Source organism: Hippocampus guttulatus, chromosome 3, assembly GCF_054856545.1.
Source record: "Hippocampus guttulatus isolate MCC_2025c chromosome 3, RoL_Hgut_1.0, whole genome shotgun sequence".
NCBI classification, from domain to species: Eukaryota; Metazoa; Chordata; class Actinopteri; order Syngnathiformes; family Syngnathidae; genus Hippocampus; species Hippocampus guttulatus.
The window spans coordinates 23,568,824-23,587,306 of record NC_141263.1 but is presented as its reverse complement, the minus strand read 5'-3'; the positions used below and the strand labels follow the sequence as shown (position 1 = coordinate 23,587,306).

The 18,483-nt window shown below is 41.1% G+C and overlaps 1 protein-coding gene and 1 long non-coding RNA gene across 3 annotated transcripts; one reads left to right on the top strand and one right to left on the bottom strand.

Annotated features, from left to right (window-relative positions):
• Nucleotides 1-101: 101 nt before the first annotated feature.
• On the bottom strand, nucleotides 102-10,841 carry LOC147207910 (prepronociceptin-like). Of its 2 annotated transcripts, XM_086107531.1 has the most exons (4): nucleotides 10,785-10,841; nucleotides 3,359-3,388; nucleotides 3,136-3,261; nucleotides 102-1,948 (listed from the first exon to the last, which is right to left on the bottom strand). In XM_086107531.1, exons 3-4 carry the CDS (start codon nucleotides 3,253-3,255, stop codon nucleotides 1,415-1,417), a joined length of 654 nt encoding a protein of 217 aa, XP_085963657.1. In that variant the 5' UTR covers nucleotides 3,256-3,261; nucleotides 3,359-3,388; nucleotides 10,785-10,841; the 3' UTR covers nucleotides 102-1,414. The 2 variants fall into 2 exon arrangements, with proteins under 2 accessions (XP_085963657.1, XP_085963655.1); XM_086107529.1 differs by lacking the exon at nucleotides 3,359-3,388.
• Nucleotides 10,842-12,538: 1,697 nt separating this feature from the next.
• On the top strand, nucleotides 12,539-16,419 carry LOC147207909 (uncharacterized). The gene is made up of 2 exons (XR_015100375.1): nucleotides 12,539-13,370; nucleotides 14,694-16,419. It is a non-coding gene; the product is annotated as an uncharacterized LOC147207909 (long non-coding RNA).
• Nucleotides 16,420-18,483: the final 2,064 nt, after the last annotated feature.

The following is an 18,483-nucleotide window of genomic DNA, read 5'->3' as shown; positions in this document are numbered from 1 at the left end:
TATTTTTGGTGCACCCCGTGTTGTTCAAAGAATAATTCTACCATAAAGAAAACAGCCCAGGACAACTGAAACGTTTGCTGCATGACGAGCCACAGAAGAAATAATTATCTATTTTTATTTACGGACATATTTTTACATTTCAGATATTTACAATCACCCAAAAACTAAAACTAACACAATGGCAAGTTAAAATACCACACATCATTTGTTAGTACTATACATGGTGTGTAATGCTCATGAGCATATTCTCCTGTATGGAAGTTGAATTAAATGCCTCATTGTCTGACTCAGAGGTGAATTCATATCATTTGGATTTTTTTGTTTTTTGTTTTCATTTAATATAATCCATTAGCCGCTTGTCACACATTAGCATTCGGTGATGGAGTTTTCTTTTGTACCACAAGATAGTAGCAGAGTAAAGTCAGTCAGTTCAAAGACATACAGAAACAAAAAAGTCCAAATAGCTTCCCAAAATCCAAGTAACACAGTCGGGTTTTAACATCAAACTGACAGGGCCGTCACAACTTGGCTCATTGTGGCCCTACTCAGAAAGGCTTAATGTTGCACCGGTGCCAAATCAAGACTGACCAATCAAGACCAAATCATGTTGGTGATGAATCTGAAGAGTTTGAATAATCGAGAGAGATTGAGGAGTCAAGACCAAGTCAAGGTGAACACCCTGAAGAGTTCAGACCAAATCCTTTATGCTTGCATTTCAGTGTGCAGTCTGAACAGAAACCAAACTGGGTGGAGAACTGTCAAAATGAACTTACCTTACAAGTAGGGGTGTAACTAAAAGAAAAAAAAATATTTGAATCGAAAATTTGGATTTGACCTAATGAACCAAAACGTTTGACAATCGTTGCATCCTTGAATCTTATCGTAGCCCGATATATCAAAATATAAATGAAATTGTCTTTTCTGAGAGATGAAAACCATCAATTTGATGTTGCCGCGTGATGATTTGTTGTTTCTCTTAATTTAATTTACTTGGATAGTTTGGGCTTTGCGGAGCTTTTATATGCTGTTGCAAATTAATAAACATGACAAATACTACAGCCGTACCACATTGAATCAAATCCAAATCCCATTTAATTGAACCAAATCCATTTGTTACATTTTAAAATCGTCACCTCCTTGAATCGTCTGGTGCCCAATGTATCTGGAATCGTATTGAATCGTCTTTTGTGGATTGATGCACACCCCTACTTACAAGCGATTTAGACTAGAGGAAGCAACCATTAAGCATCTCACATATAAGCACAGTCATACCATATATGTGTCACTTGACAGTACAGCAGATGTAAACAGACGGTCCACACACAGGCACAAACTGGAAATTGGGCCCTGCGCTGTAAATCCATCTGAGGCTACGAGCAGGACCTCGGGGGGCGTGACGGCGTCGTTTGCCGCGCTAAACTTGGTTGTTCCGGCTGAGTTCCTCCGAGACGCTGTTGTACGCTGTGGCCCGAGTGCTCATGCCCAGGTACTGTTTCAGGAACTCGCTGAAGCGTTTCTGGTTGTTCCATTTGCGCGCCGACTTGCGGATGCCGATGAAACCGCCGTAGCGCTTCTGGTAGGACCTGGCCGGGGCCATCAGCTTCCTGTAGCCATGGCGGCCCTTCAGGAAGCCACCGAACCTCTTGGAGACGCTCAGGGCCACGTCGCTGGCGTCGGAGTCCTCATACTCTTCGTCCAAGGGCAGGGGATCGTGGGTACCCGCATCCGTTTCATCCAGCCCCAGCTCTCGGGTCATGTGATCGAACCTCTGCAAGGCCAAGGGCAGCTCCTCCCCTTCCTTCTCTCCATTGTCTTCCTCCTCAGCAGGGAAGAAGGCCTCCACTTCCTCCTGGGATCTTTTGGGCATCAATGACAGCGACAGGGATCCACGGCAGGTGTCCCAGGAGGATGTCGGAGAGATGGAACCCTGACATGCAAAAAGACACTCCTGACAGGGAAAAAGATGAAAGGATTAACCCGGCATACTTTTTCTTTGGCTTTTTTTTTCATTATTCCAGAAGAAAGAAAAGCCTCAACAATGGAGAGTTACCAGAACGAATCACACATGGGTCCTTGCCATTTTACAAATGTCTTGTTATGGTAGGATTCGATTCATAGTAAATTTGTGAAACTCGTGACAGGGGCTATTTTTTTTTTAAGATAATCATGAAACTTTTTTTTTACATTTTCAGTCCACATTATCTTACATTGGTAAAACAGAAGCAAAAAAATGCAAAAATGTTGATTTTTGTGGGATTGTGGTGAGTACCACAACATTTTCATCGAGTTCCAGAAGAAGAAAAACAAGACGACACTGAAAAAAAATGGTGTGTTGAATGTACTCAATTTTATTTTGTCAAGTGGCTGCACATAATAGCATCATCTGGATTTAGATACATCTTTTTCAGTCTAGTATAGTTTACTTTATGGTGTAGTTGATTTTTAAGTGCATTTTATGTTTATAACCATAATTTACAGAACGACATGGACCCAAAATGTTATCGTACTTCTTAATTCAGAAAAAAAATTTGTTGAGATTGTTAAGATTTTTAAAATCAGTCCCAGACACCATCTTCACTGATCAGCACAAAACTGGGTCGACGTGTCTCTTATAATGCACACGAAAAAGTTAAAAAAAAAAAAAACAACAACCAATGACCCCAAGTGAACAGGAAGTCAACATTTTAGTTGACTGGAACAGGTGGAAACAAAAGACCGAACGGGACAAAACACAAACCTCCAAGTGTTTGGATGCTTAATACTAGTCGCTTCAAATCATTCTGATAAACACATTGTCCTGTGAATACCTCCCTTGTAAATAAGGCTTAACTGAGCCGATCGGTGCTGTCAAAAGGCAATAAATCATCATTTGTGCCTTTTCTTCATGCCCTCAAATGTCTTTTCCAGTGTCGACTTGTCGAGAGGCGCGCGCGTGCATCCCCCGGAATCAATTAGCCACAACAAATTAGTAAAAGTCAAATGCCAAAAGGCTAATTTGTTGAGTCACGCAGAGTTAGAAGTGGAAGGTTTAGCTCTTATCAGCAAATGAAAATTGAGTCTGTCAGGGAAAGCTTAACAAATAGCAAACGTGCGCGTGTGTGTGCGAGCGTGTGCGCGCGTGCAACGTGTGCTCACCATGATGTTGAAGGTGAGCCGTTTGGGCAGGATGAGGCTGCAGGACAGGCAGTCATCCTGGCAGTCGCCATGCGCGCCATCAACACAAAGCAGCAGCAGGAGCGCCACCAGCGTCTTCATGATGGTCTGCAGGACAAATATGAAGACGAGACAATCTTTAATCTTCTGCTTCTATATAAATCAGCATGTATTGTATTGTATTTTAATTATTTGTTGTTGTTACTGTTGTTGGTGTTGTTGTTGAAATGGCAGTCTAAAAAAAATAACAGAACAACAAAAACCATTTGAGATTCACAGTAAAACTTTTTCATAGGACAGTGCTGGACTGCTCATGTCTTGATAAGCAGAACTTGTGGGACATAATCACCGAAATACAGTCAAGGAATCATTAATGCCCCCAAAAATATTTCAGCCTGCAAAACCAGTTTCACTTCGCAAAATTACATTTTGTGGACATGTATATCTTATGTAGACCCATTAAAAGAACCAAAGCCCAAATAGCCACAGGACGTCGGCCATTTTGGTTCGAAGCAGCCATTTTGGGGGCTTTTTAACCAGATGTCTCCATCCATCCATCCATTTTCCGATCCTCTTTATCCTCACAAGGGTCGCGGGGGGTGCTGGAGCCTATCCCAGCTATCTTCGGGCAGTAGGCAGGGGACACCCTGAACCGGTTGCCAACCAATCTCAGGGTACACATAGACGAACAACCATCTGCGCTCACACGGGACAATTTCGAGTATTCAATCAGCCTGCCATGCATTTTTTTGGAACGTGGGAGGAAACCGGAGTACCCGGAGAAACCCCACAAAGGCCCGGGGAGAACATGCAAACTCCACACAGGGAGGCCAAAGCCAGAATCGAACCCACGACCTCTGCACTGTGAGGTAGACGTGCTAACCACTCGTCCACTAGGCCGCCAGATGTCTTTCCAAGGCAAAAGTATCCAGGAGATTTTGTTTGCTTGCTCTAAACTTGAACTAGTGTTTATTACACTAGGCAGATGGATTAAGCTAAATTGCAAATCATTTATCTTTTTGTCAAAGCATTTTTGGGGAAGAATGGTGGGAAAATTTTGATGAATTTTGGCCTCCTGGAAGTTTTAGAAAATGTTTATCAGGCGTAATCTCACCACCCCCATCCAAAAAAAAAGTCTGAAAAAGACATGGATAAGATGTCAGAGGAAGTCTGATATTTTGGTTTGGAAAGGAAAACTTGTCCGAGAAATTTTGTTTTAATGCTGCCAAAAAAAAAAAAAAAGCTTCCGGAAATATGCCAGACAGATGGGTGACATTTAATTGCAAAGCGTTTTAGTTTTTGTGTGCGTGGGTGGAGCATGACGACAAAGTTTGATGACTCACCAGAAAACAAAAAACTAATAACTCAATTCTAAGAAAAAAAAAAAAAAGACGAGACACGGGAAGTCGATTTCAAGTGACCATTTTTGGGTCATAGCAACAATTTCCAGGGGTCCTTAACAGGCAAACGTGTCCTAGACATTTTATCTGATTGCTACCATACCTGAACCAATTCTACGTGACAAACTGGGGACACCAACTTTTGAAATATTTTGAGATTTTCGTCATTGCGTGTGTGCAGAGCGTGGTGGCGAATGGCAGCGACTCAACAAACCGAACACTTTGTCTATCTCGAACTGACGAACAGCCTTTAAAAGGACAATATGTATTGAACAATAGACCTTATTAGAGGCAGACATCTTGACTGAGCTCCACCGCAACAACAAAAAACACAAGAAGCGCTAATGACAAAATGACGGAAAAGCCGAGCTTTCTGCACGTCGTCTTGATCAGAACTATTGTGTCTTCACTGATATGCTTCGAGAGCCACAATGACATGTTTGAGGGGTGGAAGTGAAAAATGACATTTACTGACGCAAAAAGAGATGAGGGAAGGTTTTTTTGACCTCATTTTAGGAGCATGAAGAAAAAGTTTCCACTCACTTTCCACTCATTCAATAAACTCATCAGCTCCTTTTATCAATGCCAACCTAGCACTGACTCATTGTTTCACTGACACAAAGATTCACTCACTTACACATAAAAGCTTATAAGAAAAATTTACATAATTATTCACAAAAATTCTCACATAGGCCTACACACACACACACACACGCACGCACGCACACACAAATCAGCATGGCAGCGTCATCTATTTGAGCAAAAATCCTCCATCTTCAAATCTCCGTCTACTTTGTGACGTTGCCGTCAAGTCCGCGCAATTAGCTGGTTATCTCCACTGAGCCGTAAAAATGTGTGCTCAGCAAAAGTCAATGACAATCAGTGTGACATGCAACTGGTGAACGTGACTTATTAATATTTCTATGAGGACACCGCCCAAGTGGAAACATCTGAAGACATCTAATAATTTTTTGGGGGGGGTTTATTGTTTTGCAATTTAACATCGCCCGTTTGTCTTGCATACGTGGTACCAACGTAGTAGTAAGTGAACACTAAATCTCCTTGACAAGGTCTCCTTGAAAGGACTCCTAGACATGAACAGACTGACTCCAAAATGGTCGCCTCAGACCAAAATGGTGGACTTTTGTGTCTTTTTCGGCATGGATGCTTGAGATTTAAAATTTCGCTGAGGTGCTGGAGGCCAAATATTTAGGAGTACCACCAGCAACAAGCAATGGATTTTTATGAACCCTGTCATTTAAAAGTCACTCATCTGCCTTCAGGGACAGAATTTAAAAATGACTTTAAAGGTGCTACTGATTTTCTTAAGAACTGCTAGCTGAAATCTAGCTTCTGATTGAATTCAGGTTATTTTCTTCTGTACCCCGTGTGGCATTTTTTTCCCCTTTTTTTTTTTGTTCTCACTGAAAATAACGATGCTGATTGAATTGAGCTAAAATATCCCATCGACTGTCAGGTCCTCCCGGGAGCTCCCTGAAAGCAATTAATTTGTTTTTAATGGACCGATTAACTGCTAGCTAAACTAGCTAATTAAGGCCATTACTGTCTGTGCTAGTGGAGCTCTGCTGCGATTAAGCAAGGGCAAAGCAGGGCAACTTTATTTATATCGCACATTTTATACACCGGGCAACTCAATGTGCTTCGCACAAGCAAAGACACACACCTTAAGCATTTCCAAACACGACAGCAAAATTATTAAAATAACGTACACGGACACCATTTAAACACGTTAAAAAAAGACTTTAAAAACATTGAATTCACTTCTATTTGGCAGCTTATTCTATCGTGCGGCATAGCAGCTAAAAACAGTTTCACCGTGTTTGCTTGGCACTCTGGGGTCCACGAATTGACCAGAGTCTGCAGACCACCAAGCTCTCCTACCTATTGCCGATTCCCTCCTGTTCCCTGAAAAAACTATCAATCCACAGAAAGAGCTGTGGAAGCTGAGGTTCAAGTCCTGTTGAATTTCATGAAAATGAGTGTCGAACCAAGCGTGAATAAAAAGTAAATGTCTTACATTGCACTTATTGAGCAGTTTATTTTTCTCAATGATTGCTTTTCTCCCATTGAGGACATGAGCAGCTTGAAAATAAATGACATCCGGTGACCTAAAGCCGGATTATTCACGGGCGATTGAGCACACTGCACATTATTATTACCGAACTCGAACTGGTTGCTCAATTTTGTGATGGTTTTTCTCATCATGTTTCTTTTTTGGGGGAATAATTGACCACCCATTTGCATGCAGCGTTCACAATGAGTTTGGATTACAGCCTTGCTATTCACCCTTAACTGCTTCTTGCGAGTATTAACACTTTTATAGACATGCTGGTCATCCGTCAAGAAAGTGCCAAGGCTGCTGTCATAAAAGGTTTGTTTCAAATCCAAACTCAAATCCAAAGTTTTTTTTTCTTTGAAGTAATGCTCCTGGAGCACTTTCGCCGGTCTTGCTCAATATATTTGCAGTAAATCTTCTGAATGTGCTCGTCTGTAAGTGTGGATAGAGTGTTGTATTTGATAAGATTTTAGGGGTCACCAACACAACTCAGTTACTGCCTGTGGAAAGCAAAAAAAAAAAACCAGCCCTAACGCCAATTCCACCACCCACAACGAAATTGTGTGATGTATCTCGTAACAGGAACCACAAAAAAAAAAAGTCTCAAGGAGCCACACGTGTAAATAAATAGAAAAGTTCCTCCGTCTTCATTCAAACAATCGTCTTGGCCACATTCCAACAATAAAACCTCAGCAAATTTGTGCAATTTGCATAAATAAGCTCAAAGTTAAATTGTGTTTCCTTGTAAAGCTTTTTTTTTTTTTTTTTTTGCCTCTGCCATGTAATTTTGGAGGTGTGTGACGTTAAAATGTGATGGTCATTTTGAGAATTTGCTTTATGGATATGGGTGTCCATTCATTGCTCATTTTACATTATTTTTTATTTCCATGGTAGAAGAAATACAAAATAGATTCATTGTAGTGATCCTGGCACTAAAAATAAGGGGCTAAAAGGGGCCTGAAATGTCCAATTTCTACTTTTTTTAAAAACAAATATTACGGTATACATTATTTGAGATTTCATATTTCATATGTCACACACAGAAATACACAGGCCTTTGTTCAGGCCAAGTGAACATAAACATGGATGCGTAGCTCTTATTTTCATTTTTCTTTCCAGAAATTTCATGGAAACAGTAAACATTTCCAATATCGTCCCTCACCCAAAACGTTTTTTTAAAAAAATCATTTATTAACATTTTGAATGGTTATACATGCAACTGGTCACACCGACCCACAAAAGTCTCGGTGCTCCAAAGAAGTAAATATAGATCGAAGTGTAAAGGGGCTTTTAGGAGCTCGTTATTATCCATTGATCCATTTTCCGATCTGCCTAATTCTCACAAGGCCGTCTCGCAGCCGTCTTTAGGCAGTAGGCGGGTGACACCCTGAACCGGTTGCCAGCCATTCGCAGGGCACACAGAGACGAACAACCATCCGCGCTCACACCCACACCTAGGGACAATTTAGAGTGTTCCATTAACCTGCCATGCGTGTTTTTGGAATGTGGGAGGAAACCGGAGCACCCGGAGAAAACCCACGCAGGCCTGGGGAGAACATGCAAACTCCACACAAGGAGGCCGCAACTGGAATTGAACCCGGTACCTCTGCACCGTGAGGTCGACGCGCTAACCACCGGCCCACCGGGCCGCTCGCTCATCATTATCCGCTTTGTAATTAGTGCTACATATGTCGAATGATGTGTAAACATTAGCATTGAAGCAAACATCGAGCCTTGTAAAGAGGCAGAAAATTTCTCCTTATTAAAGCCTATTCACATCCTGACAGTAACTTCACTTTGTCTGGCCCACTCAAAACACACTCTGTCCTCTTTTGTTTTAACTATTGAAAAAAGTCTGACCAATCTATATCACCAATCAGCTTGACTGAAATGCTAATTGGCTCGTGCTCATCAACATAATGTCGCCTGCTGTTAGAAGAGGAAAAAAGACCCCACGACATTTAGAATGGAGACAATAAAGCGACATTGTGAGGTGCTTGCTAAACAACAGGCCACAAAGCAACCTTCCAAAAACTACACAGCCGGGGTAGAAATTGCTCAAAAATATATTTTACTTTCGACTTTTTGTATGATTCAAAATTGTTTTGATTCTTGCTATGGTGGGCTTATTACAAGCAGACACGGTAAGCTGAATCCAATTCCCCTGTTCAATATGGCTAATCACCTCGGGTCGATTAATGAAGGTGGAGGTGGGCTCACACTTTCACACACACACGCACACAGGGGGGGGGCGTCATATCAGACAGTTTGCCATTGATTTTCTTTGTTCGCTTCTCCAAGGTGAGATGTTGTTAATGGCCTCATTCAATGTCTATTTAGACGGACTTGACAACGAAAAACCAAACAAGCTGATTGCCGATTGAAAGCGTTGCTGTTCGATAACCTGCCAGCCTAAAGATGTGATTAACACAAAATGCACAGCAGAGTCAGCTATAGTCGACATAATGTCGCGCATGCACAGTGAAGGCATAAAGCAAACATTGTTGAAGGGCCTTGGTCTTTCAAAATGTGCATCGAATGTGGGGGGGGCGGGCAGGTCAAAGAAAAAGCAAAGCACACACGTGCAGGCTGACGTCTTGCCACCTGTGACATAAACGTTCATCTCTTTTGTGAGCCAATGTGTACAAAGTAAGAAAACTAGGCACCCAGGATTGGCATAAACGTTGTCCACCTCACCGCCCCCCGCCGCCCCCCGGTACAAAAGGGACGCACGGGGGGACCCTGTCGTTTCGGGGACATTGCCTCTTTGGATTAACGTGGCACAGTCAGCGTCACATTGAAGACGGCATCCTGGCGTGTGACCCCGTGACCGCAAACGATTTCACTCGCCTTCCATCCTACCCGTAGAGTCTTTATTGGACGGTGGTCTCTGAAGGGGTCTTTGATGTTTGTCTATCTCATGTGGACTGTGTAATCCCTTTCAGAGACACTGTAAAATTGGAAAAAAACAACTAGAAGATTCCCCGCCGAAAAACTTGCGCAAGTCTGAAAGCCGCATTTGCTGAACACTTTGGAGCTGCTTGAATTCGCCCAAGTCATGTGGAAATTAAAGGTAACCGGTCAAAATTGTAATGCTGGGCTTTTATTTTGAAAATACAGTAAATATTTAAAAAATGAATAAATATAAAATAAGGAAATACAATTAAAATTGTGGTCAATGGAGGCATTGTGTGACATTTCCCTTCACCAATGTCGTGTGCATATCAGAGATGTATTGAATAGTATGTGGCCACCTACACATCTTGGAAAAAAAAACAGGCCAGAATCCATTGCTGCACTTTGTTTTGGACAAACGAGGCTGCTGTAGCCACCAGCTACAGAGTGTCAACGGCTCATCAATACTTTGCTCATCCAATATATCCCTTCCCGTAACAGCTGCACAGTTAACAGGCGCACTGACATGCTAATCCGTTAGCCGAGAGTTTGGTCCCGATGCGCAAATGCGCCAGACACATTCACCATCTGGTCTACGGCCAGTTCTGTGGAACGATTCTTTATTGCATTGATATCAAAAATAAAAGGTGTTTTATTTCCTATTTTACATTCTGCATATCTTTTAAACTCTTTCATGCACCAACAATGATAACCTGTAACCTGATAACCGCAAAAGGGGTTAAATTGTTAATAAAATAGACTTCTATCGGATCACATGACGTATTTTATTCATGTTTTTTGTGATAATAAAAACTATGTGTGTCCATGTGTGTTCAAACTTGTTGACACTTCTTCCAATTACAAAAAAATATGTCAAACACATCATATAATACGGCTCTTAATGACGTCCATAACTTACCTTGTTGGCAGCACATGCCCAACCGAACTCTGATAAAACAGTGAGACATTAAGATTGATCTATGTGCCCCGTTTGTTTAAATAGAAAAATCCCAAAGCATACATTAAATCCACATGAGTCCAGCCACATCAGTGGAGCGCTACCAGGGGTTCAAGGTTCATGGTACAGTCATTACCGAGCATGCCTTGCTACCGATACGACAATTCAATTCACCTATCTGGTCTGATAAGCTGCTAAAATAAATAAATAGATGTACTGTACTTTTATATTTTAAGAATTTTCAAAAGGGTTTTTTAAAAGCCCCTCCATCCTCAAACCGCCCCGGCCTGTAAACTCCTACCCGTGTTGGGGGTGACAATCCTCGGGTGCAGAGGCTGGAAGAAGTGAGTTTCCTCCGTGAGCGTGTCTGGCTACGTCGAGGATACAGGCGAGCGCTCTTATAGGGATAAGCCACCCCTTCCCCACCCACCCATCGCCATCACTTGCCACCAATCACCCTCCTCTGCCGGTTCGCTCTCTCGCCTCCTCGAAACTCCTCACAGAGGGAAATAAGGATGAGAATCCAGCCACACGCACGCGTACCAATGATTGTCGTGTTACAAAAAAAAAAAAAGCTGTAAATCAGAGTATAGCACCGCTTTAAACGTTTATCTCAACCAACTCATTTATTGTTGAAACTAGATGATTTTGCTCTCCTGTGAATCACTGAACAAATGCTTTGCGGAATAAACCCTGCCTCTGAGAGCCTCTTCACGTCTACCTTTTTCAATACAAATTAAAACGTTGACTGTTGAAGCTCTATTTTGGTAGATATGGGCAAAGTTTCACATCATGACCAGACCACACGCCGAAACTCACTGACCTTAAATTGAATTTTATAAACACTGTTTTGAAGAACCACTTTAATTCTAATTTAAGGGCTTGCAACCTATACAAAAAAAATCCAAAACAAGAACTAACATCAAGCAAAGGAGTGTATCTGTAATAGGTGTTAAATCTGTGTTTAACACCTATTAAATCTCTCGGTGTTAAATCTCGCTGGCTGAGTTCAAAAAACAAATTCAAGAAAATAGTACAAAAAACTACATCAATTAGAGTTAAGGTGTTAAATTCGAAACATTCATTAAATAGAATAATAAATCAGAATTAAGTTGATAAACGTAGTAATGTAATGCATAATCCATTAGAGGAAAATCAACATATAAAAGTGCGAGAGCGTGTATGTATATAATCCCTGTACAAACCAAAAGTTGTAAAAATAGCTAAGTATAGCACAGATAAGGGTAAAAGCATTTGTTTATATGCAGACTTTTCTTTTTCTTTTGTGATTGATATAAAAAATGATCTATTTATACATTAATACAAAACATGGGGTCAGACTAGATCAATTTTTTACTTCTTCCTACTCCTTTGAAAATATAATTGTAAAAATAAAATGCCTGTTTTCTTTTCCTTTTTTACTGTTTTACCTTTACTTGCTGTCAATGTATTACTGTGTTTATTGTTTATTGAACATAAAAACATATAAACAAACAAACAAAAAACTGTGTTGGACACATTTGTCATTTAATACGCGAACATCAAGACGGTTAAAGATGTAGCTTGAATAACATGGATTACATGAATATTATTGTTTGTGAAGACAGCTAAAATGAGTAATTGCTGTCATTTACTGTTTAGATACCGGCCATTTCCTCAGGGGGAATCTTAACGAGTTTTTAATTAATGACGTTGAATCGTTTATGAGAGGCCAATCCAGTCCCCCGGATCAGAGACAAGCGCATGAGACATGTTCCTCGTCAAAACTCTGTCACGGCTTTGATGATGGCGTCAATTTTCCTAATTAGCAATAGGCCAGCTGGAGTCAGGTACACGATGCCAAGAACAATTTTTTTTCTCAATTTATCTCTATTATTTGGTTTTGGATGGTTTGGTAATCCTACCAAATTATCCAATCCGATGGAGTTTTCATCTTTTATTTTGAATTTATAAAGAATGAAAGAACAATCTAAACAACACGTAGATTCACCAAAATTTGTAAGCACACGATACATTTGCATTCGTGATGTATCAAAACTCTCACAAAGCCCGATACCATAAACGCCTCTCGTGCTCATCGTATTCCACGAAAAACATTTATTCCAGGACGCTCCTGACGAACACGTAATTGCCTGTCGTCATTGCTTCACGTTAAAATGGTGACAGTAATGAAGCGCTGCCAGCATCAACGGCAAAGAAGAGGAAGAAGACGAGGAGCAAAAACGAGGAAGGGGTGGACTGTCACAAGATGGCGGAGGAGTGACAGCACCGTGTCCTCGTTGCTAAATAGCACAGGGCTCCTATCTTATCACAAAGTGATCATGTGCTTTTTCTCTGAAAATTGACTTTTATATTGTAAGAGTTTAGCTTGCTTATTGAAAAAAAAAGACAAAAAGATCGCTCGATAGTCATACTTGTTATACTGCCCAAGAAAAAAAAAAGCACTGCACTCGGCATACTTTAGTTTGCACCTTCCCCAAGTTGGAAAGCTTTTCCGAGTCGACAATTTGTCAGTGAAGCTTTTTTTTTTTGTCTTCTTTAGGGATGCCGAGGAGGTCGTGATGATGGCGAGGAGGAGGGGCCCGGGGGTTGCAGGTTGGTCAGACGGAGAGATAGATAAGCGGCCTTATCTTCTCCATGCCAGACGCCGAGGCCCCGTCCAATCCTGAGCTGCTTGAAACAATTCATCGACTTATCCACCTCAAAGACCTCCAGAGGTTCTTTAAAGTGGAGGAGGGAAGACAAAAGGTGGAGATGAAGGGGAACGTGCTGACGTCAAAAGCTTGGATGACGCTTTCCCTTTAAATGACGTAATTGTTAGCATACCACAGCACAACGCATCCGATCGAGGCCCGTTTTCTTGGCAAACCTTCCACCTAAATAAGGGGTAGGACTAGATAAGTTTACTTCTACTTACTTCTTCCTACTCCCTTGAGCATACAACTGTGATGATGTGTGTTTTTCTTCTTTTATGTACTTTCTAATTTTCCTTACATAATTTTTGTTTGACTTTTGTCAACCTGTTATTGTGTATACTATATATGCTCAATAAACAATAAACAACAACAACAACCTAGGAAAGCATTGTAAAACATCTTTACATTTTTAGCTATCCTTCAAAGATTCGGCAAGCCTCCTCGCTGCCCATCTTCAAAACCCTCCTCAAAGCTCACTTGTATTCTTTGGCATTCGACTCAGCATGACTTAGATTTGTTCTTGGTTTTACTGTTCGGTGCTTTCTACCGTCGTTATTACCGATTTGTTTTACTGTTTATTGTATATGTTAAATAGCTCCATGTACAGCACTTTGTATGCAGCGATGGCTGTTCGAACGTGCTCTATAAATACAGTTGAGTTGAAAGTGTGTCAGAGATTTTCTCGGATAAAGTTAAAGAAATGACTCGGCACACAGGAAAATTGTCTTCAATATCGGCGGAAGCGGATCTCTGAGAGCGAACGACGGTTAGTTGCTCCGCGATCACACTCTCAGTCCCGCCACCGCGAGTTCGACATTTTATTGTAACATATGCAAAATACAAAACACTGCCCCCGATATTTGCATGCCGCACCCCCGGTCCGGCTCCTCGGTAGTGATTGGTTACCTGTTTTTCAAACTTGAACCACCAGTACATTGGCGCCTTTTCTGGCTGGTCTACATCGAATTAGCATGTTGTAGACTTTGCGGATGGTCAATGTCGTCTGGGCGCGACGGGTGTTCTCAACTCGTCTTTTGTTGTTCAACCGCTGTTCCCGAATTATTCATTCCCCTTTTGTGACCGAGTTTCGCCCTCTCCCCCGTGATCGCCCACCTGTATTGACGTGCTAATTGTGGACTTCAACAGCCCTTCGGCTTTGTGCACAGGAATTTGGGGGTGCTGGATACGCACCCAAACGTTTAGAAACTTTAAACATGATACAATTTTGCTCATAGATTCCTCTAACAAAGTGTAAAAAGAAGTTCAAATAAAAAGTATATACCTGTATTTATTTTGCTGTAAAAAAAAAAGACATTTTTGGGGGGAAAAAGTCCCTTGAAAAATATTGCTAAATTTTGACATCGGTGGTTTCGGCCTGACGCCAGCGTTATATTAGCTATGTGAATATTTATGTGTTAACTGGGACCAGCCAACTTCTGTCCTGGCTCTCTGTGGACTAGTTCTTCGAACTTTTCATTTTGAAAAAAAGAAAATATTTTGTTTTCTTTATTCAGAAACAAACTTGAGGCATGTGCAGCAGTGACAGCCTAGGAGGTCCAACTGGTTTTCGTCCACCGTTTGAGCGTGGAGCCAAGGAGGCTCTTTCAGGAAGATTGATGGGTGCGCGACGGCCGCATCGGCGACATCTCGACGTCCTGATTGAATAAACGTATCCCTCCATCGGTGACGGCCGTATAATTCAAGTGAATACCCACAATTCAAAGCGGGGTCGGGGAGTCACCTGCCGGTCAATTGGGAGAGTTTTCCGTCATGACGCGAGTGCGTATCCAACAGCGCTGGGAAGCGAACAACATGAAGCGCAAGTGAGAGGAAAAACAATAAATGCGCTCATGTTGGAGATGAAGGAAAAAATGCAGGATGTCAGTGAGCTCTGCAGGTCGTCGCCGGAATCTTAAAATGGTCAAAGTCACATTTGACAACAACACATGTTTGATAAATGGAGAGACAGATCCTGTGTCAGGTCTCAGACTGTTTCTAAGGTCGTGTGAGACTCTTAACACTCACTTGTTAAGAAGATGACCTTGTTTTTTTTTTGCTTGTTTGTGAAGTCGGGTCAGGGAAGCGGCGACTTTAGCAGGAAAGCGGACCTCACTCTCCCAACTTGCAGGGTTCGAATAGTTTTGAGATTTTCATTAAAGTTAGCCTTTGTTTCATGTTGACTTTTTTTTTTAATTGAATTAGTTTGTTTTTAGAACAACTTTGTTTGCTTATGTATGTTTTTATTGTTTTATTTGTTCATTAGTTTTGTTTTTATTAGTTTTAGTATTACTTTGAGTTGTTTTTTTTAATATGTAGAGTGTTTGCCAAGTGCAAGATTAAAAAAAAAAAAAAAAAAGTAAATTACAATTCTCGACAGACCTAGGAATACCGGAATAAATAACATTTAAATGAACCATGAAAAGCTCATGTAGTGTTGATTTGTATTAACTGATAGATGTAAATCAAGGATATTTTTTGCTACAATCATAATTAGCATTAATTCATTTTAGAAAGATAATATGTAGTTTGTTAGTTTTAGTTTTTTTAAAAGCATTTTTGCTTTTTATTTTATTTCATTTCCAAAAAAAAAGGGTTTTTTTCAATTTCATTTTCAGTTATTTTAATTCGTTTTCATTAACCGTAATTTAAAAAGTAAACATGTAAATATGCCCATCTATAGCCAAAAGGCTAATTTCCATCGGTAGGAACACGGCTAATATAAAGCAAACACAACAACATCAGTTTAAAAGGAAAGCAAAATCAAATCAATTATTCAGTTTCGGAGAACCTCGGTCGTGTTGTCAGTTTGGCTGGCTCACGAAGCGTGACATCAATGCTAAAAATCTGCCTTGTTACTGGACTATACATCCTCGGAGCGCCTCTTCAATAGATGGAAGCTGCGGGTCCCCCTCCACCAATCAAGCCGCTAATGAGATGGGACTGTCGCTACGATGAGCTCACGGCCATAAGGCCTCTAAAACCATTCAGCTAATCGAGGTCTGGCGTAATGGACGTGGTCAGAGACCACCCAGGCCATCAAAGCAGGATTCTTGTGCTTTTAGCAGCCCCCATTAAAATGTCCATTGGCATAACTATGGAAGTCGAAGTCATCTGTACAAGGGTCAAGCTCTGGCCCCCGTACAACCCCTTCTGGCAGTGTTTTAAGTCACATTTTGCAACTGTGGTTTGTAACTGCTGTACAGTAAAACTAAAATAAAGCAAAACTATTTATAGATTTGATGATGCAAAGTGGATGTGAACATTTTTAACTCTCATAGAAGCGCAAAAGAGAAGTTCTCCAAATGTGATGACGTGTGAAGGAGGCGCACGCGCACGCACTTACACACAGACACACACACACACTCAAACACATGCACAAAATACATATACGTGCACACGAGTACATGCACTCACTCAAATGTACGTTCACACACACATTTACACAAACATGCACAAAAATACACACGCTGGATTTAATGATATGTGGTCCGGAACAATTATCGCTATCGTGTCATCATAACTAAAGGCAGATAAAGAGGCAGACCACCACCCCCACCCTCCACATTCGTATCAATCCCATCAGCACAAACACACACACAGACAGACACACACACACACAAACATGCATCCTCCTCTTTATGGTGATATCAACATAATGGCATGGCAACACATTCAGCATTTTTGGTGGAAATGTGTGTGGATGGTTACATTGTTTACAGTCTTCACTTTTTTCATGCTACTATGATGCCACCTGGGGAAAAAATATCCTCATTCTTTAATTGTGTGATATTGTTGGGATTGTGTAACAAAGTGGAAATATTATCAAAACATTTTAGGTTCTTTTTTTTTTTTTAAACAAATGGATTGCCCGTTCAAAAAACTCTGACGTGTGCTGAGTGATGACCTAAATGTCTGACAGGCCCACTCCGCCATTGATGCAAACACCCCCCCCCCCCCACACACACACACACACGAGTACAGCGCCGGGACATATTTTTTCTTTTCCGAATGTGAGTACTGTATTTGTTTTGTTTGTTTTTTCTTCTTTCTTCTTTCTACCCACATTCTTGCTGCTGGAGGCTGTAAATTTCCCCAGTGTGGGACAAATAAAGGATATCTTATCTTATCTTATATCTGTACATCAGTATAATATGAGTCAGCAACAGCCCCTCCGGCCCCATCAACACAAACGCCCATCTCACCCACTTACCCTCTACACCATAGGTGTCAAACTCAGGTCCTGGAGGGCCGCTGTCGCGCATGTTTTCCAAGTCTCCCTGTTGCAACACACCTGATTCAAATGAACAGGTTCAATGTCAAGCTTCTGCAGAGCTTGCTGATGATCTGTTCATTTGAATCAGGTGTGCTGCAACGGGGAGACTTGGAAAATATTCAGGGCAGCGGCCCTCCAGGACCTGAGTTTGACACCTATGCTCTACACTTTCCAGCTCTGTCCGTCTGCCGCTGCTGGTCTGGGAAAAGCATGAAATTGTATGAATGCGTCCATGGCAAAAAAAAAAAAAAAGAGGTTGGCAACCACTGGTATGGTTTCCAACTTTAGAATGTCAGAGTATGTCCTGAAGAGGGCAGAATTGTCCCAGAGAACCTGTTCGTGTGTTATACACGACTGACGATTCCTTGCCGCTACTTTCAAGGCAGTTTGTATTGCATAGTGTTATCTAGTGGTGAACTAGTAGAATGCAACAACCTAAACTCAAAACGCGTGCCCACCAGTTTGTCTATCGTCAGTCCTTCCACCCCTGAAAAAAAATATAATCATCCAAAAATGTCAAATCCACTGTGATAAGAACGGCAAATGGAATGCACTATCTACAATATAAGAATCTACAATCTACATCATACATAATTTAATTGTATCAGTCTTGTTTTAAAATGAGGATGTTTAAAATCTACCATAAGTGACAATCACGCATCAGATGGATGGCAAAATAATTGTTTGTCAAAACAAGAACCCTATACAGTACATAATTTTTTTGGACAATTGATAATCTGACTGCAGGTAATATGTGTGACACCCCAAGCCAAAGCAAGAATCCGGGTCCTGTTCATTTAGAATGCTTCACAAGTCACACAAGATCTGGTGAATATGTACACTGTATTCATATTTGTAAAGTACACAGTACCTGCATGTGTTCCCTCTAAAAGTAAACAGTCAACGCATCTGAGTTATCGAGACAAGAGACGTCAAGAAATAGGCAAAGGGTCACAGTCATTGTCATACAGTGAACGTGAGCTGGTAAAAAAAAAAAAAAGAGTTGCAACACAACGTCTTGGATGTTGCGC

Coding starts and splice junctions, on each gene's coding strand:
- LOC147207910 (XM_086107531.1), bottom strand. CDS start 3,255: ATGAAGACGCTGGTGGCGCTCCTGCTGCTGCTTTGTGTTGATGGCGCG. Junction 1,949..3,135: donor GGCTCACCTTCAACATCATG/GTGAGCACACGT, acceptor TTTCCCTGTCAG/GAGTGTCTTTTTGCATGTCA.